The sequence below is a fragment of the Eubalaena glacialis genome, chromosome 19 (genome assembly GCF_028564815.1).
Source record: "Eubalaena glacialis isolate mEubGla1 chromosome 19, mEubGla1.1.hap2.+ XY, whole genome shotgun sequence".
Lineage (NCBI taxonomy): Eukaryota > Metazoa > Chordata > Mammalia > Artiodactyla > Balaenidae > Eubalaena > Eubalaena glacialis.
In genome coordinates this window covers 43,047,048-43,070,550 of record NC_083734.1, presented here as the reverse complement: position 1 = coordinate 43,070,550, position 23,503 = coordinate 43,047,048, and the positions used below count along the sequence as shown (strand labels likewise).

General features: G+C 52.3%; 1 protein-coding gene across 1 annotated transcript; it reads right to left on the bottom strand.

The window, feature by feature from the left end:
* Window positions 1-526: 526 nt before the first annotated feature.
* On the bottom strand, window positions 527-22,757 carry RAB5C (RAB5C, member RAS oncogene family). The gene is made up of 6 exons (XM_061176003.1): window positions 22,632-22,757; window positions 4,875-5,127; window positions 3,261-3,412; window positions 2,933-3,055; window positions 1,982-2,075; window positions 527-1,447 (listed from the first exon to the last, which is right to left on the bottom strand). The coding sequence occupies exons 2-6, from the start codon at window positions 5,038-5,040 to the stop codon at window positions 1,332-1,334; spliced, it is 651 nt and encodes a 216-aa protein (XP_061031986.1). The 5' UTR covers window positions 5,041-5,127; window positions 22,632-22,757; the 3' UTR covers window positions 527-1,331.
* Between the last annotated feature and the right edge of the window lie 746 nt (window positions 22,758-23,503).

The window sequence follows — 23,503 nt, the reverse complement described above, 5'->3', positions numbered from 1 at the left end:
CTCCAGAACCAGCAGAGGGCCCCCCAGAGACTAGGGAGCAGACGGCTTGGCCCCAGTGTGGGGCTGCCGTCTTGGCCTTATGACCAGTCCAAGGTTCCAGAGGTCGTCGGTGTTCCTTCCTCTTCAGAGAAGAGGGTGAGAGGACCCCGTCTCTCACGAGCCTAGTACAGACTAATCAAAAAACCCCAAAGAGGTTGTTTCTGGTGTTCAGAGACCAACTATTTTCAAATACAGACTGCACATACCCCAATATAATCTGGAGGGGCTGGGGGAGAGGCAAACACAAGACCCTCAACTTCAGCCTTGGTGAGATTCAGCCCCAGCTCACTCTTACCCCACTCCACCCAGTTAGAGCTGGTAACAGCTGGCCTCTTTCTCTTGGTTACCATGACCACCAACATCCCCTCACTTTAAACTTTTTGTTTAACAAGATTTAGAGGTTCATTTTAAATTAACTTCAAGTAAGCTAGAGAGGCTACGGTCTGATAAACTCTGCCAGAGAAAGACAAGGAAGACAAGCGGGAGGTCGATCGATCGGCTGACTATATTGACAAGATACTGATTGGTTACATGTTGAAGAAAACATACAATACAAAATACAGAAAAAGTTGGTTCCATCCCCTCCCACTACCCCCCTTACCCACCCACCCCCAAATACTCATCATTGTGATTTGGTCAGAACAGGGCTCAGAGCCAGAGGTCAGGGTGACCAAGGACGAGGGGGAAGGGGGCTGTGGGCAATGGGTTCGTGGCTGTCACAATAATGCTGTGGTAACGCTGTGGGTTCTCTCCCAGCTGTGAGTCAGGGGGTGGGGAGGGGACGCTGCAGCCTGATGACAGCCAGCTGAGGGAAGAGCTGCCTCCCCCTTCCCTGGCCCCTAGGGCCTGCCCCATCACCCAGAACGAAGCGCACTCCCAACACAGTAAGGATATGGATGCTCTTGCTGAGCCCGCTAATCAGCAAGAGGGAAAGAAGGGTAACTGCTCCAACCCCCGCCACCCCATACACCAGGGTGGGCGGAACAGGGGCACGTGGCTACTACCGGCAAAGGAAGAGTGGGAGAGCAGTAGAAAGGGGAGAAGTGGGAAGAGCAGATCATATATATTAAAAAAGTGACTTAAGACTTAAAATTGAATTAGTATTTGTACAGAAAGGTGCAGGTGGAATAACTCACTCCGGCCTATGATCAAAATGATATGGAGAAACCATGGTGGGCCCCTCCCCCTGCCCCCCAGTGGTGGCCCGAGTCGGTAAGTGCGATTGGTTAGAGTGGATTCCAGTCGGGTCGTCGAGGCGGAGGAGGTGGGGGCAGTGGGCAGGTAAGGGGGGCTCAGTTGCTGCAGCACTGGCTCCGGCTGGCAGGGTTGTTCTCCTGGAGGTCCACTCCTCGGTTCCGGCCCGGAGCACAAGCTGTATTCTGGGGCTCGTTCTTGGGAAGCTTCTTAGCTGTTTGGGAGACGAGGGAGAAGATGGGTGTTTGTGGGGGAACCCTAGTACTCTCCCAAGTCCACTTGGGTACCACCCAATCAGTGATAACCAACATCCTGATGGACGTGTGTTCTATGTGCCAAGTACATTTTGGGTCTTTCAGGAAACTGAGGCAAAGAGGGGTTAAATAACTTGCCCAGGACCACAGAGTTAGTAAGTGGTAGAGCGAGGATTCAAACCCACACAGGATGACTCTAGAGCCAAATGAGCCCCCCAAAAATCCTAAGAAGTGGGTAGGGGGCTGGTGATGTACAGCTTTAGGTGGGTGGTACGCTGCAGGGTCAGGAAGTGAAGTGGTGAGACTTTGGCCCAGGCTTTAGAAACTTCTGGAGTGAGCTATCTATATCTGAGAGTCAGATGAAAAAGAAAACAATTTTATCAAAGTATCAAAAATGGTAAAAGATCTGTTGGTGAAGGGACCCCACAGACCTACCATAGAACAGCAGGCAAGTAACACACCCTGGTTGCAGGAGGGGAGCCGAGGCAACTTACCTATTGCCATGAAAATTTCATTCACGTTCATCGCAGTCTTTGCCGACGTCTCCATAAACAGCAAACTGTTGTCCTCTGCATAGGCTTGTGCTTCCTGATTTGGATGGAGGTGAGAAAGTGGGTGGGAGGGAAACACTGACAGTTGGCAGGGGCTGAGGCCCAGGATAAAAATCTTCCCTGATCACAGTGTCTTCCACACAACAGAGACAACACAGGGGTTTTCAGGCCTAAGGCTCCCCTGCTCTGAGTTCCCCACTTCACATACAGCACCTCTCAGCTCACACACGTCGGCAGAAGTTTGACTCAGGTCTCCATAGGCCCATTCTGCCTTCTTGCTCTTCAAAATCACTAGGCTAGGAAATATTTCTAGAAAGCTATCCTACAAATACACTTGCACATTTGGACAAAAGTATGTGGATGTCGACTATGGCACTGTTTCCAGTCTTTTGCAATTACACACAACCTAGAAGTCCATCGGGTGGGGAGGGGTAAAAAAGTTAAGTATATAGTATGTAAAGAAAGGGATTCATACGCTTGTGCATGTTTCCAGAAAGACAAGAAACTGCGAGGAACTTGGGGGAAGGGAGATTGAGTTTCTAGGGTCAGAGACCCAAATTACATCCTGTATACCTTCTTGTGCTGTTTAAAATCTCCTATGTGCACATATTACCTGAAAAAGTCTGTCTTTTTCACCGTTTCGTTAAAAAGCCAGTTCATAGAAAAAATTAGCTGAAGCTTCTGCTATCCATATGCACACACACCCCACCACCACTGACAGAGAAGGCGGAGTGGTGGATGGCATCCCCTTTAGGCCCATGCTCGAGCCGTGAGGGGACAGCAAACAGAAGCTCCCCTGCTGCCGCCCAACGCAGCCCTTCACAAAGCCCGAGCAGCCTGGGGAAGCCGAGTGGAGCTGACTCGTCCTCCCCCCGAGCCTGGTCCGTCCCCCACCTGGAACTCCACGGCTCTCTTGCTGGCCAGGTCGGCCTTGTTGCCCGCGAGCGCGATGACGATGTTGGGGCTGGCCTGCCTCTGCAACTCCTTCACCCAGTTCTTGGCCCTTGCAAACGTATCCTGGGGAGACAGGGCCAGAGCGTCAACAGGACGGAGCAGGCATTCTGCCCAGGGCTGTTCACTGGAGAAGCTGGCACTGGCAGAGCCGAGGTGTCTAAGATGTCACCACCCTGAAGATTCTGGCGAGACACCCCCAAACACCAGAGGAAATGTGCCCACCCCCCATTCAGGAACAAAGGGTCTAGAAGCAAGGGAAAATCTTTACTGTGTTGGTGATGTCGTAGACCACGATGGCAGCCTGGGCCCCCCGATAGTACATGGGGGCCAGGCTGTGATACCGCTCCTGTCCAGCTGTGTCCCAGATCTCAAACTTGACTGTTGTGTCGTCCAAGCAGACGGTCTGTGTGAGGAAGGCCGCTGGAAGAGGGAGGGCAGTGTTACCAGGTGCAGAGGGGCCGAGGAGACACCCTCACGTATCTGCACTGTGCCATCCGGGCTCTGGCACTTAGAAGCCCGAAAACCCCCAACCCGGCGGCCAGAGCAGCCGAGCAAGGCAGGCGGAGCGGGCGCTTCTGTTGAGTCGAGGGGGCTGGGGGTTGCACTGGCTTTACAGACCCAGCCAGGCAAGAGTGGGAGGAGAAGGGAAGCCTGCTTGTACTTCAGCCATTTCAGGAGCCCTCTCTGAAGGACAGCGGCAACGGGCAGGAAAGGGAAAGTCTAGGAGAAACCTGGCTCCAAGCACAAAAGGGTGGGCCCACGCTCCTCCTCCTCCTCCCTCCGCTCAGAGAACAGGCCTAGTCCCTCTGTCTGCTCCAGCCCAGGAGCACCGCTGGCCTTCGGTGTCCTGAGGACACTCACACACACTCAGCCACGCTGGGGAAGACTGAAGTACACGCCGTGCTACTGCCAGGCGGGGGCTGGGTGGCCGGCTTCCCACCGCCCCTGCCACCTCCAGGCACGCTGGCTAGCCGCCACCCTCGGCTTTGCCCTCGACTTTATTCCTGATTGGCTCGACCTTCAGGGAACACAGTGACCCCATCCCTGGCCTGAGGAGGCAGGGGAACACACGGCACTTGTGCACGTGCTTCAAAGGAGTCCCGCAGCTGGGACTGGCAGGTGGGAGTCCCAGGAGAGGATCCCGACGGCTCTGTGCAGGAAGCCCGCTCTCCGTGTCGGCCCTCCCCCCCCCCCAGGGGCCTGGGGCACCGCCTCACTTCCCCTCTCCAGCTCCTGACTCGAGTGCTGAGGAGGCAGCAGAAGACTGCTGACACGGCCTATTTTGTTTCCAGCTGCCTGGAAACCTCCTACCAACCAAGAGGGTAGAAAAAGGATGACTCAAGCCCAAGGTCGGCCCCAGCCCCTCGGGGTGTGTACTGGCACTGAGGCAGGAGGCTGAGTCCAGACCCTCACGTGCTAAATGCTGACCACTGGGAAATCAATGACGGGCTCTGAGCTCAAGAAGGGGTAAAGGGCAGCTTCAGAAACACCAGCCCACTCACGAGGCCATTTCCCCATTCTGGAACGTGGGGGAGGCCGGGGTAGATGCACTGCCTGGCAGCGGTAAGAAGAACCCTCAGAGAGGCAGACGCAACCTCTCCCTCCCCAGGCCAGTGGAAGGGTGTACCCGGGGCCACACAAAGAAATCAAGAGGTAGAACCAGGAGAGGAAGGCAGTTTTCGACTCTCAGCTAATTCCCACTAGATGCTTGTTGGGACTCTGACATGGAGACCAGCTGCTGGGTTTGATTCCAGGGCCCAGATGAGGCGAGGTGCTGCTGCCCCAGGCATGCTTAGCCTCTGGGCAGTCAGCTTCCCTTCTCAACGCCAAGGCGTCTCTTCGACTTCCCTGAGGCCACCCCCTCTCCCTCGGGCCCACTCACCTCCAATTGTGCTCTCCTGGTACTCGTGGAATTGACCCTTGACAAAGCGGAGGACGAGGCTGGATTTGCCCACTGCGGACTCCCCCAGCAGGACCAGCTTAAACTGACAGATCTTGTTCCCAGCAGCTGGTCCGTTGGGTCGTGCTGCACCTCCCCGACCCGCCATGGCCCGTCCCGCTGCAGTGGTGCCGGTGAGCGTGGGGGCGGGGGCCAGTGCTGTGCAAAGAGGCACTTAGTGGGGAGGGGCCTCCAACTGCAAGGGAGAAATCCGAAGTGCTGGGTTAGGCCAAAGACTGCCACCCAGTGAGCCCTTCCTAAACCACAGGTCACTGCCCTGCCCTGATGACCTGGCTGACTGCCTCCCCTCTCCCTAACCCCCTGCCCGGCTTCTCCGCAAGTTAGGACACGAGCCCTAACTAGGCTGTACCACACATCTCCTGGCCCTACGGGCGTCCGACAGTAAAGGGAAAAGTGGTCTCCCAACTCTAGGCTCACAGTTCTGAGCAAACACACTGACTTCCCATCCCCAGATATGTACATTCACATACAAATAAACACCCACAGGAGAGGAATGGGCATATGCCAGCCTGGTGACAGTTAAGTCAACAGGCAACACAGGGTACCAAAAAATGGCTCAGGAGACGCTAGGATCTAGCTCAACAAACAGTGGACCTGCGGTCTGGTAGCTCAGATCACAGCCTGCCTCTGTGCAAAGCCAGAGTGGGTGGTGAGGCCAACCAGGGAACGGGGAGTCCCGGTGGAAAGCTCCTCAGACAAGGTGCTCGGCCAACCTCGTGGGCACTCAGGGACCAGGGCCTGGCCAGGTGCAAGTCGTTATCAAAAGAGCCATTTTGTCCTGCCATCTCCGGTCTCAGTGTGAGGCTGGAATCAAAGCCTTATTTCACTCCCTCATCCTGAGCCTCTTCCCCCCAGCTCTCTCATTTTTGATGGGCCAGAAGTCTCACACACATTAAAAAACCAAACACACACAAAACCAAACACACACCACAGCCAGCGAGCTCTGCTGGCAGTCAGAACAGCTGCCAAATTTCCCTTTTAAATAGAGACCTCAGTTCCATTCTCCACTGGCAGAGGCAGGGCTGAGGGAGGACGAGGGGGAGGTGTGGGAGGGCGGAGACAAACACAGGTACCAAGACCAAGACCTGCACACCCGGCAGCTGGTGTTCCTGCACTGACATCTTAGTCACTCAGTCAGTGGTACCTTCGGAGGCGCCAACTTTTTTTTTTTTTTTAAGTTTTGGAACTGCTAAGGATGAGGAGGCTATCTCCAGAAGCCTCTAGAAGACTTATACTAAAAGGTATCAGAACGTACACAGAATGTTTGACAAACGAGCACTGTGAGTAGGTACTGTGTCCTAAATACGCTGTGCGGCATTTGAACCTAAGCTGAGAAGAAAAGGTTTGGATGAGACTGCCCTGCGCAGAATAGAGTCTATGCAGGAAGGGTCTTCGGAGCAAGACAGCCCTGACCTGCCCCTGAGCGCGGGGAGCGTGTTCCCGGACAGTCAAAGGACGGGGTGTGAATGAAGAGGGGAACATTTGTGGGAAGCAATGGTCTGTGCTCATGTGAGAAGCAGGCACAGAGGCCTTGCTTTGTGCAACCTCAAATCGTTTCTCCACGTCCAAGTTCTCCCAGCAACTCATTTAAAAAGTGAGCTTCAGGAAGAGTGATTCACTAACCAGGAACAACAGTTTCCTTTCTGGACGTCACTAAAGGAAAAGAGGTTTGAAGCGGGGGCCACCTATTCCCCAAGAGTACAAGGAAGGAAGCATGCGGGGGGGGGGGGTGGAATCTCAATTAGTGACAAGAAATGCCAGTTTTGAAATATTTTATAGTTTAAGATGCTTTCTCTTTTCACCCCGGTCAATGATGTTGGCAAGATTCTACACCATGGCCCTTGAGGTGAGGTCTGTGCTTTTGGCTTCTTTGCTGTCTTCCTCTCTATGTTCTGGACAAACAGGGAATTCAAAGAGCACTCACCAAATGAAATGATTTTCAGAGACAGCTAACATTTACTGAACAACTGCACAACCATTACCTCCTTTAAGCTTTAAAACCATCTCCCATTTTTCAGATAAACAGCCTGCGCTCAGGTGTTAAATGCCCTGCTCAAGGCCACCCAGCACATGGTGACGGAGCCTGGACGCCAGCCATCCTCCCGGCTGTAGGAAGAACGGTGGAGGCAACGCCCACCCTCTGTGTTTGGTTTCGGGCTGCTGGGTGAATGAGACTCTTTTTGTGGCAGCAGCTTTGCTGGCCCAGCAAGGGCTGGCTCTGGCTGACAGTCACAGTGATCTTGTAGTCCCTGTGTATTCCTGCCACCAGTGGGAGGAGTCGCCCAGGGCCAGGCCAGGCAACAGCAATGATGGGAAACCACGATGGAATTACAGGTTGGTTATTACCACGAATCCACGTGACACATAATCTTGGCCGGGCAACAGAGTGTGGCTGGGGCACTGGAGAAGGAGGTATGAATGAGTGGGGTGAGGGGAACAGAGGTGAAGACTCTGATTCCAAGAAAACCAAAGCAGCTGGGGCTGAGGGCCACTGGGGTAGGAGGTAACCAGCATCTACAAGTCAAGAAAAACAGAGGTAACATCTAAGTCTCGTCCGTATCAAACCAGTGGGTTTCCAAACCTGCCCAGAATCTGATTTTTTAAACAAGCCAGAAGAGACAAATAACTTTCATGCAGCGGTTCTCAACCCTGTCTGCACAACAAAATCAGCTGTGCAGCCAGCCCCCGGAGATCCGATGAAGGTTTGGAGAAGGGCCTGTGTCTGCATTTCTTAAGCGCTGTTAGGTGCTCCGCCTGGCGCAAACTGCCTGGTGACATGTTCTGCCTGGATGCTGGTCCTGCCTTCCACAGATACCTGAGCAGGCACACACAGCATTTTTTTATGGCCTGTTGCCTCGTGGTTTTCCTGGACCCACTTAGTGATCACGTGAGCAGAGGTCTTGAACCTTCCCAGACAATAAAGCACAGAGGAAGTTGATTCTGCCATGAAGGGCACATGGAGACATGGAGGTGCCTCAGACAGGCAAAGGCCACACTCAGAGCCCCAGGAAGCCCTATGTCCTCCCCTCCCAAGACTGGGAAATCAGAGACGGAGCCCCTGGCAGGTGGTAAAGGTGAATTCACTGAGCTTGCCTGCTGTCTGGGGGAGGCAAGCCCACTGTGGGAATCTTTCCTCCTGAACCAGCAGCTAGAATTACCCACAGGCGCAGTCAAATGATGGAATTATAACCCAGAATGGCACAGTAAAAGTCTTCGTTTTTTTTTAATAATTATTTTTGGCCATACCACGTGGCTTGCAGGGATCTTTGTTCCCCGACCAGGGATCGAACCCGTGACCCCTGCATTGGGAGCACGGAGCCTTAACCACTGGACCGCCAGGGAAGTCCCCAGTAAAAGCCTTCTTTCAGACCAAAATCCAATTCTCTTTAAGAGCTAAAGCTGTGGTCAAAGTTCCTTATAAGATACAGAATAGGCAAAAAATATATATATATTTTTAAAAACCAGTTTCTCCAGCACCAGGAAAAACACACGAGTGGGATGAATTTCCTCCCGGATATTTTCATGAAGCTGCTGAAATGGGTAGAGCAGCACCTCGAGGGCCCCTCCTTGCCATGACCCCCTCCGCCACGCTCCAAATCAGAAACCTGGTTTCTTCAGAGGCCACGAGAACAAGCATCACTCCCAACCTCACGTCTTCACGGGAAACAGGAGAGAATTCGAGGATGGGGGCATCCTATACCTTTCCCCACGGGGCACACGAAAGGGCAGAAGGGATCAGAGCTCCTAAACACTCTGGCCCGTGAACAGGCATAATGGGCACACGCCCAGCCCATCCTGGGGCCAAGGGGGGAGAGAAAGAGGAAAGAAGAGCAGGACGCTGCTCTTCCTTGCTCTGGACACTGTAGGTCAGTGGGTCTCAAACTTTTTTTCATCAGAATCACCCAGGGCGTTTAGAGAATAAGCCTGACCAACTGAATCTAGACTCTCTAGAGGTGCAGCCCAGAAATCAATGTTTTTAAAACAAGTTCCCCAGGAATTCCCTGGTGGTCCAGTGGTTAGGACTGGGAGCTTTCACTGCTGAGGGCCCGGGTTCAATCCCTGGTCAGGGAACTAAGATCCCACAAGCCGTGCGGCGCGGCCAAAAAAAATAAAATAATAAAATAAAATAATCCCCAAGTGATTCTAGGAGGCTGATTTAAGCCCAAGAGCTGCAGTTGACACAGGAAGGAGGGAGGAATGTGAGAAACAGAAAGGCGCCCCCCAGATGGGTACCGTGGACAATCCAGGTGGATGAGGCTGGGGACGGAGACGGGTTCTTGGCTTTATTCAACACCTGAAGCCTTCTCCAAGATGCGACATGCTGCTGGAATGTCGCCCCTCCCCCCAGCCTCCACTCGAAATGTTCACCTTTCTCTTCTCTAATCCATGAAGTCACCCACTTCATACTCTTTGTCCTTCTGGTAAAGAGTGAGCAATTCCAGCTGGTGGGTGTCTCTCGTGCTTCCTGTTTGCTTCGGAGACTTCCTCTAGCTGAGAGTCCCGGCACAGCTTGGATAGTGAGCAGATTAACGAAACCAACCAGATTTCGTTTTGGCCAGAGGCTGGTCTGCTCTAGACTTGCTCACTCAAGGTTAGCCTGGGGCCGCCTGGGACCAGGACAGGGAGAGGAGGGGGAGGGCGTGGTGCTGAGAGCCCAGCAAGCCCGCCCAGGGCCCCTGGAGGCGCTTCTGGCCAGTGGCTCCTCAGCTACACTTTACTCTGGATAAAAGCATTCCTGAATATTTAACACCCTGAGAGTTCGGCAAGAGGACATCAGAAGCAACCTGTTAGCTTAAAGAGAATAAATGAACAAATCAGGGGACACAGGAGAGGTAATTAGGTTCAAAAGCTAAGGTGGAAGACATTAAAACGCTCAGAACAGCAGGGGAGATGATTTACCCATAGACTCAAGAACACAGCTCGTCCTCAAAGGGGAAAACCACCACTACTGGCACCCAGGACCACAGGGCAGACTCACAGCAGGACTACGCAGGCCTCGAGCTGGCTGCAGAGACAGAGGAAAGAAGAATCTGAAGCAACACAAGCCAAGAGCCCCATGAGGTCCCCACGTTCCTTCCTAGCACAACTAGCAGTCAGGACTTGGGAGGCTGAACTGGGTTTGGTTAAAGCCTGGCTCCACCGTTTATTAGTTGAGTGACCTTGGCCAAGGCAGATGAGTGACCAGCTGTCAGCTTCAGTCCCTTATCTATAAAATGGTATTACTTAATACCAATCACACAGAGTTGTTAAGTGAAACAACACATAGTGTGCATGGTACAGTACCCCCCTGAAGATGAGGTTCTAACGAACGGCAGGGTTGTTATACTACTAAGAGCCTAACTAAGTAGCTTTGACTCACTGGTTGTCAAAGTGCAAAACTCCTCTTCATAATTACAGAGAAGGAGATGGAGGTGAGGTGAGGTGAGGTGACCTGCCCAGGGTCACAGCCAGGTGGTGGCAGAGCCCGAGCCCAGGACTCATAACTCCAGCAAGGCTCCACCATCAGAGATAGAAAACCCAAGAATATTAATAACGTCATCACATCCACTAAGAATAATGAGGCCACCACCTTCCGTCTATGCTTTAATAAAATACGGCTTTTAACTATGGGAAAAGGAGTTTGTATCAAATTTAAAAACACGCTGCTGGATGGAAAAGTTCTGTATCTTGATTTGGGAAGTAGATACATGGACGTCTACAAATGTAAAAATGCACTTAAGATTTGTAAGCTTCGGGACTTCCCTGGTGGCACAGTGGTTAAGAATCCGCCTGCCAATGCAGGGGACACAGGTTCGAGCCCTGGTCCGGGAAGATCCCACATGCCGCGGGGCAACTAAGCCCGTGAGCCACAACTACTGAGGCTGCGCTCTAGAGCCTGCGAGCCACAACTACTGAAGCCCGTGCGTGCCTAGAGCCCGTGCTACGCAACAAGAGAAGCCACTGCAGTGAACAGCCCGCGTACCACAAGGAAGAGTAGCCCCCGCTCACCACAACTAGAGAAAGCCTGCACGCAGCAACAAAGACCCAACGCAGCCAAAAATAAATAAATACATTTATTTATTAGAAAAAAAAAAGATTTGTAAGCTTCACTGTATGTAAGTTACATGTCAATGAAAAGGTTAAAAATGCTGCTGGTATAGAATTTTGCATACAGCAATGAAAAATTAAAGCTTAGATATATGATACCAATCTAGCTCCCCTGTACATAAAATATTTTCTGTCTTAGTATAAAAAAATTCAGAGTAAAGACTGTGAAAAAGGGGCTTCCCTGGTGGCACAGTAGTCCAATGCAGGAGACACGGGTTCGAGCCCTGGTCCGGGAAGATCCCACATGCCGTGGAGCAACTAAGCCCGTGCGCCACAACTACTGAAGCCTGCGCTCTAGAGCCCGCGAGCCACAACTACTGAGCCCGTGTGCCGCAACCACTGAAGCCCGCGCGCCTAGAGCCTGTGCTCCGCAACAAGAGAAGCCACCGCAATGAGAAGCCCGTGCACGGCAAGAGTAGCCCCCGCTCGCCGCAACTAGAGAAAGCCCATGCGCACCAACGAAGACCCAATGCAGTCATAAAAAAAAAAAAGACTATGAAAAAGATGATGTCTGAATTAGAAGAGGACCAAAAGAGAACAAAGATACCCAAACAAATAAGGGGCAAGATAGCAGGATTCAGCATAAACAAATGTGCCTGCTGCATACATATTAAGAATATATTTATTGTTTGTACTTAACTGTGAGCTAAAGAATTTTAAAGTTGTTTAAAGCTTCATGATAGTAAAAAGAGAAGCCGACGCTTAAGTCTTTTCAGCAGGGAGAAAGAGGTTATGATGGTGTGATGCTCTGCACTCCCCAACCAGTCCAGAGCGTATCTGCAGAGGGAAAAGGGGTTTAGGGGTGGAATCAAAGAGAGGGGTGTCTTCCCGTGTGACCAGGACTACGGAATTGCCACACAGAGAGCCTGTGTCTCACCTGGAGCGTGTCACAGAAGAAGCTGGGCCCTGGAAGCCAGAAGCTTAACAGTGCAGGTTGAGATTTGGGGAGAACGCTGACGGGATGTGTCGGGCCAGGGCTGTAGCCTCTTCCCACCAGTAAGTAGGGGGCTTAGGGGAGATGGCAGCAGGAGAGGAAGGGTATGCTGCCTTTACAGAGCCACAGCAAGACAACTCCCTTTCTAGGGGGAAGGGAGGGAAATCATCCCAGAGGGGGACTGAGAGTGAGAGGGGCCCCCTACCGCTGGGGCAGGCCCTTAAATCTGCCCCAGCCCACCCAACTCCCTTAACTGGGAGCAGTTTCACTTCACTCCCCTTTCAACAGTAAGACTCTACTGGGGCTGAGTGCCTAGACTCCTGCACCACAGTGAGGCCTGTGAGCATGGAGTCCACAAACTCCACCAACACCTGCAAAAGGGGCCAGTGTGCAGGGGCACCAAGAGGCTTAAACCCTGGATACACATGACCGAGTGGTCCTTGCCCGGTGTCCGGGCTGAACCTGGAGCTGTGCCAGGAGCAGCCAGGACAGAGCACAGCTGCTCCTGCAGCCCTCTCCCTTGTTGGGAAGACCGGCTGTGTCGCTCAGCATAGATGCCAGGCCGAGTTGGGTGGAAGCCACTCTTGAGGACAGACCCCCAGCCTCCGGGGGCCCTGCCCCAGCAAGAGCACCAAGAAATCCTTCTCCGATCTCCAAACTGCTTTCTCAGCTCTCAACCACAGACGGGCTCCCTGGAGAGGCGGAGAAGCAGAGTCAGCGCTAACTTTCAGGCCCAGGAGGAAAACCTCCAGTCCCTCTCTTCCTGTGCCCACGGGGAGGAAGGCTGCTGGGGGGCAGGGGCTTATCTACAGGGATCTGCTGACACAGCCTGGCCGGTGTGGCCGCCCGTACCATCCGTGGAAGGGCCCCGGGATTCAGGGGCAGCTCTAGGGTTCTCATTCACCGGCCCCGCTGGCCACAGAGGAGCCTGGCGCTTGGGTGGCGGGGTCATGGGGAAAGCCAGCCGGACAGCGGTCTGCCTACAGCTGCACCTGGCAAGGCTCGTGCTGCCTACTGATTCGAAGAGGCGCCGGGGGGCTCTCGGCCCTACGAGTGCTACTCCTAAGAGCCTATCTCCCTAAGAGGGCCTGGCCTCCGGCTCAGCACACCTCAGCCAGCAAGGTTGTGGCAGACTCTCCGGCCCCATGTAGGGCAGCTCTCTAAGAGGCCTCAAGCAAAAGCCCAATTTGAAGTTTGGCACTTTCGGTGGCACAAACCCACACACGCATCCAGCTACAGGGTACGGGGTACGGGGTACGGGGTGCGGGGGGGATGGGACCAAGGCTGTGTGGTGGCTCACCTCCCCCCCACCGCCCCAGCTCATCACCTGCTGGTGCCAGGTAGAACACAGAGAGAGCTGGACAAGGCTCAGCTTCTTCCCTGGCCACAACCTATACGTGCCACGGCCCCAGGACGGAGCACAGGTCACGTGGAAGGCAGTCAGGACGGCTGTAGGAGACCAGCTGACCCACAAGCCTCACGATTACCCTGTTTGAGCTGTTTATGCTCATGCAGTTACTATTTCCTCAGACGGTGCTAACCAGGATCTCAACAATACAGGGCCCATCGATCCCTCTGTCTTGGGACGGTCTCTGCAGGGGCCAGGAGTACCAGCCCGCACAGCTGCTGCTGCTGCTGCTGCCGCCCCAGGCCCAGAAAGACTCCAAGAACCTCTGCTTGAAAGTCAGCATCATCAGCAACACCTGTTTATCGAGCTACTCATACCAACAACTGACACCTCTCACAAACCCTTCCTGTCTTTACAAAAAAAAAAAAAAAGTCAGTTTAAGTTACCGCCCTCTTTGTTTTGCCCTCAGCTCCTAAACAGAGAGCAGAGGGCAGAGGTCATGCTTCAGAGGCAAGCAGGGGAAAAGAGAATCAGGTATCAGATCTAGCAAAACCAAATTCCTCCTGCTCAGACACCACACACGCTATGGTCAGAGGCTGCCCAACTAACAAGAAACAAGGTCAAAGTTCCTGCTGTGGGACCTGAGGGATGATGGCTGCTTTCAGGAGCCCGGGTGCCAAAGAACAATATTTTAGGCTGATGTTTCCTTTCTTAAATTTTTGTCGAACAAAATGTAGAAGGGTGAAGTGAAGAAATCAGGCAATGAATGGGTCTCAACAGGTTTCGATGAATGAATCACACTTCTACTTCATAGCCCCAAATTTTCATGACTGTTGTGGGTGGCAAGAGGTTGAAGAACTTGGGGGCTTGAGGGTTGGGAATGAGAAAGTGAGAGAAACTAAGGGCATGCTGCAGATGAAACGATCATGCTACAAAATTCTCAAAGGCAGACTATGGGTTTCCCTTTAACAGCACATAACATCAAACCTGACACACAGTGGGTGTTCATAAATGTGGTGAACCGAGCCTGCGATGTAGGTACAGCCCGGTTAGGTCTGGCAAGTGAACGGGGCAGCTGAAGGCTTCAATACACATCCATCCGCCAGACGGTTTGGATCCCCTAACAGAGCCATAGCCCAGTGGAGGAGACACCTCGCCACCCCAGACAGGACCTCTTAGGTTCCTTCTACACAGGGGTGAAGAGCACGAGTGCTGGAGTCAAACTTCAGTTCAAGTCCTGGAGCCACCACTTCCTAGGGTGACTCTGTGTTGTGTCACTAAACCCATCTCCTCCCGTGTAAAATAGAGAGATTAGCACCACCCATCTCCCAGGGCTGCTGGGTAAAGGATGCACCGAAGACTCTCAGCAAAGGGCCTCGTTCAGAGCAAGATCTCGATAAATAAATGTTCGCGGCGGGGAAGTCCCTACGAAGTGGATTCCTCGAGTAAACGTTCAAACACTATTTATTCACGTATTGCTTTTGCTTCCAGTTTCCCTGAACCCCATTCCTCAGTGCCCCTCATTTGGAGAGAATGCTGAATAGGACAACAGCTCTAGTCTGAATATTTTTGTCGCTCTCCCAAATGCCTATGTTGAAATCCTAATCCCCACTGTGATGGTATTTGGAGGTGGGGCCTTTGGGAGGTGAGGCCATGAGGGCAGAGCCCTCATGATTGGAATTAGTGCCCTTTTAAAAGAGAATCTCAGAGCGCCCTTGCCCCTTTCATCATGTGAGGACACAGCAAGAAGTCGGCAATCTGCAACCCGGAAGAGGGCCCCCTGATCTTGGACTTCCAGCCTCCAGAACTGTGAGAAATAAATTTCCTTGTTTATAAGCCACCCAGTCTGTTGTAATTTTGTATAGCAGCCCAAACAGACTAAGACAACAACTTTCACCAGTGCCCTAGAAAAAGGAGCAGCTCACAGCTGATGTCCTATGTCCTGTCAACAACCATAACCTTGTATTCTCTGGAGACTGGCTTCCAAAGCCACAAGAATGGAGGGTGGGGACGACCACCACCAACCAAAAAAATCAACAATGAGTTAAAGCCCCTAACCAGGCAAATCAAGAACTCTTTAAAAAAAAAAAAGCCCTACAACACAAAACATCTTAAAGCCCAAATGCCGTTCCTTCCATTTCAAAGCCTCTTTCAGGAAAGGGAAGAAGGAGTTCAGTGGTGGAGAGGGGGAGGGGACAGGACCAGGAGAGCTGACAAAGACACCAGAGTTCCTTTTAATAAACAAGGCTGCAAATGCTAGAGGTTTGGAAATTGGTGTCATTAATCACCACAGCCTTCGGAGCAGCTCGGAGAGCAATTTGATGACTAGGAGAGCAGCCAGGGTTAGGGAGGCCACCCACGCCCTCCCCCACGCCTGGGATGCTTCTGACAGAGCCACCTGAAGGGGACACACACGGAGCTATGAATAGAAGGCAAGAGGCTTGTAAACCAACTCCTGTTAAGATCCCAAGTTAGTGTTTCCAGCAGGGCTCAAGTTACACATCTTCATAAGGATGACAGTACAACGGAAGGATTTAAGCTATTCAATGATTCAGGATCACAGCTCAAAGTGACAGCCTGCCCTGAGCCTGCCTGGAGCCACAAACCCTGCATGAACCCTCCCAAAGGGGAGGTCCGTTTTTGAATGGCAGCAAAAGAACGCTGGCCCAGACCACATGGACTCGCCTACCAGACCTGGAAGGTTTAGCTGGAGAACTTAGCACCTGAAATACTGAACGATTATGTACCTCATCTTCCCAACTGGATAGTAAACTCCAGAGTAAATACCAAATCCGACCATTTTTGGATCAGTCAAAAAGCATTAGGCAGAGGTAGGAGAAGTATGGAGAAGCAACTGCCTGCCATTGGGGTCAGCTCCCAGGAGTCTCCAGGGGTGGATTTCCCAGGCGCAGCTCTACCTCACCTACCTCTGGAGGCTTCGGTGACTACAACTAACCATCAAGAGGAGAAATAACGTAACTCCAACCACAAAACTCCATATCAACGTAACTGAGAGGAAGCGTTTACTAAAAAGGGAGTGGCCTTGGAGAGCCAGCTGATTCTAGGACCAGGGCAGGAAATACACAAGGTAAGCCTGGAGCATCTTGTAGCGCCAAAAAGTAAGGAAGTGCTAACAAAAATGAAAACGAAAAAACCCCAAGATGATGGGGGTAGGTCAAAGGGAGCTGAAAGAGCTCCCAATGACCGAAGCTGGAACGATTTGAACAATAAAATGAAGTAGTACTGGATTATAAACCAAAGTGTAAAATAAATGCCCACGAGTTCATAGTGATATAAATAATTGAATAAATAAATGGGGGAGGATAGACAAATCTTTTGTGTACAAGAACTCCAAGTAATTCATGTAGATACCCTGCCCTGGAGGAGAGGAGCGTAACTCCCCACCCCTCAAGCGTGGGCTGCACAGAGGGACTGCCTTCCAGGGAGGACAGCACAAAAAGGGGGAGGGGAGACAGCGGAGAAGCCTGACAAACATTGCCTCAGGACTTCCCTGGTGGCGCAGTGGTTAAGAATCCATCTGCCAATGCCGGGGACACGGGTTCGAGCCCTGGTCCGGTAAGATCCCACATACCGCGGGGCAACTAAGCACGCGTGCCACAACTACTGAAGCTCGCGCGCCTAGAGCCCGTGCTCCGTCACAAGAGAAGCCACCGCATTGAGAAGCCCACGCACCGCAATGAAGACCCAGCGCAGTCAAAAAAAAAAAAAAAAAAAATCGCCTCCGCCGGGTGACCAAAGCTGACGCTGACAGTGGTAAGTCACGCTAATTGTACACACCCTTGATATGATGTGGTGAGAATGGCACTTTACCTCTGAGGTCTTCCTCCCACAAACCCATAGCCCCAGTGTAACCATGAGAAAAACATTAGACAAATCCCAATTGAGAAACACGCTATGAAATATCTGACCAATATTCCTCAAAACTCTCAAGGTCATCAACATCAAGGAGAGCCTAAGAAACTGTCACAGCTAAGAGGAGCCTAAGGAGACATGACTACAGGTAAGACTAACTAAAGGTAACGTGGTGTCCTGGATGGGATCCTGGAACGGAAAAAGGACGCTAGATAAAAACTAAGGAAATGCGTGGGGCTTCCCTGGTGGCGCAGTGGTTGGGAATCTGCCTGCTAATGCAGGGGACACGGGTTCGAGCCCTGGTCTGGGAAGATCCCACATGCCGCGGAGCAACTAGGCCCGTGAGCCACAACTACTGAGCCTGCACGTCTGGAGCCTGTGCTCCGCAACGAGAGAGGCCGCGATAGTGAGAGGCCTGCGCACCGCGATGAAGAGTGGCCCCCGCTTGCCACAACTGGAGAAAGCCCTCGCACAGAAACGAAGACCCAACACAGCCAAAAATAAATAAATTAATTAATTAAAAAAAGAATCAATGTCTGATCATTGTTTAAAAAAAAAAAAAACTAAGGAAATGTGAATAAAGTATGGACTTTAGTTAATAATAATGTATCATAACTGGCTCATTAATTGCAACAAGTATACAATGTAATGTAAGATGTTAATCACAGTGCAAACCAGGTGTGGAGGTTTGGGAGAAAACTCTACTACCTTTGCAATTTTTCTGCTGGCACCCCTTTCTTAGGCCCACCCTTATTCAAGAATGAGCCTTGTGCAGATATGCAAAGGAGCACCCAGGGACCAGAGCTGAGTTCACTTCCATAGACCCTTGCCCAGCTCTGACCTGGGGTCGGTGCTGCCTCACCACCCACGGCTGCGGGGTCACACTGACCAGGTACACGTATGCTGGAAGGTGGTCAGCAGACCGTGGATGGCCAAAGCCATGCTGCCTTTCCTGATGAAACTGTGCCGGACAGAGAGCTCTACCCTCTGGAAATTTAGTTTGTGACCTGTCTCTACCCCCTATATCGTCTGTACTGTAGCGTTCATCCTGTTCACCTGTCCGCTCTCTTATCTATGAGCAACTCTGCGGAGGATGGACGAAGAAATGGCTCAGGCTTTGGGATCAGAGGGACGTGAGCGTGAATCTCAGGTTCACCACATCTGCGTTGTGTATGTTAGAGGAAACGGGCGGGCGTTTGCTTCAAGGGGAGGTTTGAATGTCTGCCCTTTCCTTGGACAACCACAGCCTACTATGCTGGGTGTCACGGTGGGACTGGACACAGAGATAAAACAGGACACGATCGGTGCCCCCACAGGGCTCACACACTAGACAAGGAGGCAGACAAGGAGCAATGAGAGGAAAGCACAGGGAAGAGAAAAGCCCTCAGCCTCCTTCAAGGGAGGGGAGGCTTCACAGAGGAAGTGATGTTCCAACTGCGCTTTGAGAGAAAAGCTGGGAGATGCTGCTCCCAGGCAGGAGGTGGAGAAGGGCCTTCCACGCAAAGGGAAGAGCACACAGTTAGCCCAGAGACAGGGTGAGGAGGGATCCGAGCACAGACTTTCTCCCCCTGCTCTGCCACTCACTATGGAGTCCCCACCATAACCTGGGGACTGAACGCAGTACCTTCCTCCTGGGGCTGTTGTGAGGATCAGAGGAGAGTGCCTGGCACATCGGAAGCAAAACTCAAAAAGTTTAGCTTTTATTTGGATTATTGTTCCTATATACAAGAGATGGGGATGTTTACTCTGAAAACTAATCTTTTATAGAACCAAGCTATTAATGCAGAGAACTCCTTAAGAAATATTCCAATTCTCCCCTGCCAAGGCTCTTGAAAGCACTATTACCTGGGCTGGGGGACATCCTAGTTTACAAAGTCTACCTGAATCGGTGTTTCTCAAATGGCCCCAACAAAAGTATCCCGGCTCAAGTTGGGGGAGAGAAAATGCAAACTTCCAGGAATCTGGGAATCGAACCCAAAGCAGCCTGCTGCAATCAAAATACCGTCCTCAAGTTTCCTGTTTTAGCTTAAATACATGCAAACTTTGCATTCCAATCTATAATAGATCCAGGATTGTTCTGGCATAAAAATGTTGAACACTGAGTAAGATCGAAGTGCCTAGAAGATGCAAAGATCTGTGGCTCTGAGTATCCACTGGGTCTGAGAACCCCAGTGGGAGGAGCACAGTCATGGTCTTAGCGTTCTCTTCAGTAAAATGGGAATAGAACCCACAACAATTCTGTTCACCATCTATGGAACAAGACAGTATGGGAACCATCCATCAAAGCACCGAGCATCACAGTGAAAACTGGTAGAAATGTTGAATCAGAATCCTAGGGATGAATTATGATGTACCTTCAAAACTCCATGGACCTTGTGATTATCTATCCTGTGCCAGGGAATGGACTAGCTTTACCCTTTGTTTCTAATTCAGCAAGATATTTTGTATCTCCATTTCACTGGAAGAAAGAGAGGCTCAGAGAGGTCAAGTAACAAGCCCAAGGCCACGCAACTGGTAAATGAGGGAGTCCAGATGACAACTCAGGCCTGGTTGACTCTAAGGCTCTCGTGCCTTCCACCCCACCACACCGTCTCTCTGTTTACCAGGCAAGGGTTAGAAGAAGAAGGGTCTTTCTAAGATGTACTTGGTTGGTGGGGCTGAATTTAAATTTCTGACCTTACTCTGTGTTTCCATGTAAATTCTAGTGAGAGGAGCACCTGGTAGACAGCCACATTCTTCCCACTGCAAGCAGTAGGCAGCACCAGAGGAGAATCGCGGGGGCTAAGCAGAGGCCAGCTCCACCAGTTCTCTGTGCCCTCCACCCTGCCTAGAGGGACCCCTGAGTCCACTCACTTTTACTTTCATTTTCTAGCCATCTTGACTTTCAGGTTCCCAAGAAATTAATGGCATGCAGATGTGAGCAAACTCTCAGGCCCTGAAGAGTACTGACTTGGGACTCATAACTGCCATGGTCCCCAGAGGCAGAGGAGAAAGAAGACAGGAGGGTGGGGTAGGGCTGGGGAAGAATACCGGAAGCAGAGGAGGAGTGCCACTGATGAGGAGGCTAAAGAATCTGCACCTGGGCCACTGCTTGCTCACCCGCATGTCCATTCCTTCCACAAACAGACCAAAGGAAGACCCGCTATTAGGGAAGATGAGGCACATCTAATCCCAAGACCCAGCTCTACCATTTTCTAACTGTGTGACCTAAGACAAACTACTTAAATTCCTTCAGCAGCATCTCTAAAGTGGAGATACAATTCCCACAACCTCCCAGGAACACATGTGAGGAACACATGTGAAAAGAACTTGGCAACTTTAGACTGATTTGTAAAAATTAGTTGTTACCACCCTTCTATAGTATAAAGGCAGAAAAAGACCCACTGGTTGTAAGAGGCAAGCAGGAGAGGAAGGGCATCAGAGGCGAGGGGCTTCTGTCCCACACACAGCCCTCCCTCTCTGCCAAGCAGTGTCAGATCTCTGCTTGGACTCTATAATCTGTGGATGCCAGAAGTGGCCACCTAACCACTCAGGGCACTGGTGCCTTCCTGTCTCTCTGAAAGGGATAGCTTCTCCTTCAAAAGCCTGCTTTAGAATCAGAGCTGGGAGATCAAGTCCAGACAAAGAAGGTCCCCTCGGAAGGCTGACCAGCCTCATCCTGGGACTCCCAAAGAGTTCCAGAAACTACAGCCCACTACTGAGGAGGTAAGTTTGGTCAGAGACCAATGGCCGGTGAGTAGGGGCACAGACTGACCAGATTAGAGAAACTAGGTTGGCCATAGAAGTCTCCAACAACCCTCCAAAGAAGTCCAGAGAGAGAGAGCTTGTGATTCGACTGCTGACTCTAACAAGAAACTTTTTTTGTTGTTCCATAAAAAATGAAAGGAGTGCATCCCAGGTCTAGCTCAAAAGTTTGTAGGAGTCAGACACTGGTGATTGTCCAGAAGAGGTCAAAAAGATCTCAAGACGAAACAACTTTAAGTAGCATCCAAGGGCAGTAAAGATGGCCCAGAACACTGAAGAGCTACAGAAATTCCCAAAGATAGCATGGTCTTCCCTCCCTTCCTCCACTGTAGATAGCAAGGGTCAGTCATGGCCTCAGAGTCAGGCTGCTCTCATTAAGGTGCAGTCTCTGGCCTGTACTTTGGCCACGTAACAAAGAACCTCCCAGCTTGGTCTGAGACAGCAGCCATTTCACACACCTAAGTCCCAAGCAAGGGACAAGGATCAGATGTCAGTACGGGCTGTCTCTCGGAAAAGGTGGGGGGAATCAGCACGTTGTGGCATGTGTGGGAATTCCTTGGGCTACAAAAATTAGCACATTAAGGACCCAGAGGTGCGACTGTGATATCAAGTTAATCCTCTGCAATCTACAACTTACTTGATCAAGCCCAGAAGGGAATGGAGATAGACCCTAGGACTAAAAGTGGTGTGACCTGTTGATCAGGGAGGTGAGCGTGTGTGTTTAGGGTGGGAAAGAGATAGCCCAGGACTCTTCAGTTCCAGACTCCTTATTTTTGGTCTTTTTCCTCTTCTCTAAGGACCAACAGACAGCAGTTCCAAGAGGAGCAGTCCCTCTGAGACAGCCTGGAACCACTCACGGGCTCTGGGAGGACAGGGCTGAGACTCCAGCAAGGGGGGAGGAGGAGGGGAGAGAGATGATAATGAATGGGCAGATCCACCCTGATCTATGTGATCTGTAGCTAGGATTGAGCAAACCTCAGCTAAATTGTTCAGAGGCAGGAAGAGCCAGAGATACACTCAAAGAACGACACAACACAACCAGAGGACAGGGCTGGGGGCTCAGGGGGCAAGGCACGGAGAAGACAGCTCATTCCTAAAGAGTGACCCAGACTTTAAACTCTGCTGAGATCCTGGGTGGCTCTCCGGCTTGAGGAAAGAGAGGAAGTTAAGGAGTTGTGGGAGCGGTCTCAGCCAGGACCCCCCCACCCCACCCCGCCCCAGCCCCAGGAAATCAAGATAAAATTCCTCTAGGGCTGGAGCGACAACTGTTTTTGTGGGACGGGACGGGACGGGGCGGGGGGTGAGGGCGGGCTGGGGACAAGAGAGGCGACAGACAACACTCCTGGCTACCTCTAAAAGAGAAGGGGGACAGGCTCCTTCACACTTGACAAAGATTCCTCCAATTCTGGGAGCAGAGGGACAGGAACTTAGGGTCTCTCCCTCCCACAACCGGACCGGGACAGGCCAGAGGACAGCCATAGGGGTTTCCCAAGGCTCACGAAGGGCAGGGAAGGGAAGGAAAGAAGAGATCCCCCCCCGCTTTGGCTCAACGCCTGGGGAGCCCCTTAAGAGGGGGCTACGGGTCGGGGGAGGGGTCAGTATCCCCCTAAGCCAGGGTTGGGCGGGAGGAAGGGCCGCCCCGGAGAGGCTTCAACACGAACGAGACACTGGGTCCCAGGACAGGCACACTCACGGCGGCTCCGGGGCGGCGGCGTTACTTGGGGCCGGGGCTCGGCCAGGCTCCGCTCCTCTCCCCCCGGCGGTGTCCCAGGCTCCGGCCTCCACTTCCGCCTTTCAGCCGCTCCGGATCCGGATCTCCACCTCCGACCCGCCCCTCAATACTCCCAGGCGACTGACAGGGCGGAGAGACCAATGGGAGGCACTCTTGGCCGACTCTCAGGCGGTCCCGGCGTGGGGTGCGGGAGAGGCGGGAGAGCGCGCGCGAAGGACGGCAGGACTTGTAGTTCGCAGCGTTGGGAGGAGCCGGCGGCCGCCTGGGACTTAGGCTTAGGGTGGAGCCGGCGGCCGGCTAGGCGGAGCCCGGCCGGGAACTCTTTAAGGCCAGGCCTGCCGACCGCGTCATCGCGGATTCCAGGCACCCCGAGGGGAGGCGTTTGGCGGAGCGTTGCAAGAGTGCAGAAGGCTGTGTGTGCAGAATTGGGAAAGGAAAAACATGGTGTGAATGAATATGCACGTAAGGCCGCGTGGACCAGCCCTAAGCACTCGCTAACGCGGAGAAGCCCTTGTCCAAGCTTTCGGGCCAAGTCAGTTCTGGGAGCCCGACTGTTGGGGACATTCTGAGATGAGAAAGATGATGGAAGCGCTATAGAAAGGGCTCTCTGGAGGCTACTGGGTGGGGTCACAGGGAGAGCTCTTGCTACTGCCCAGCCGTAAACCGGGACCCTCCGCCATTGGCTCAACCCCAACCTCCGCCCCTGCCCCTGCCTCTCTCCATCCCCAACCAGAACCGGCTCTTGTCTCTGATGCCAAATACTGAGCCAGACCACTTCTGCCTTGTCGCTCCCCATACATCCATAAATGCAGATTGGAACCACTTCTGTTTGT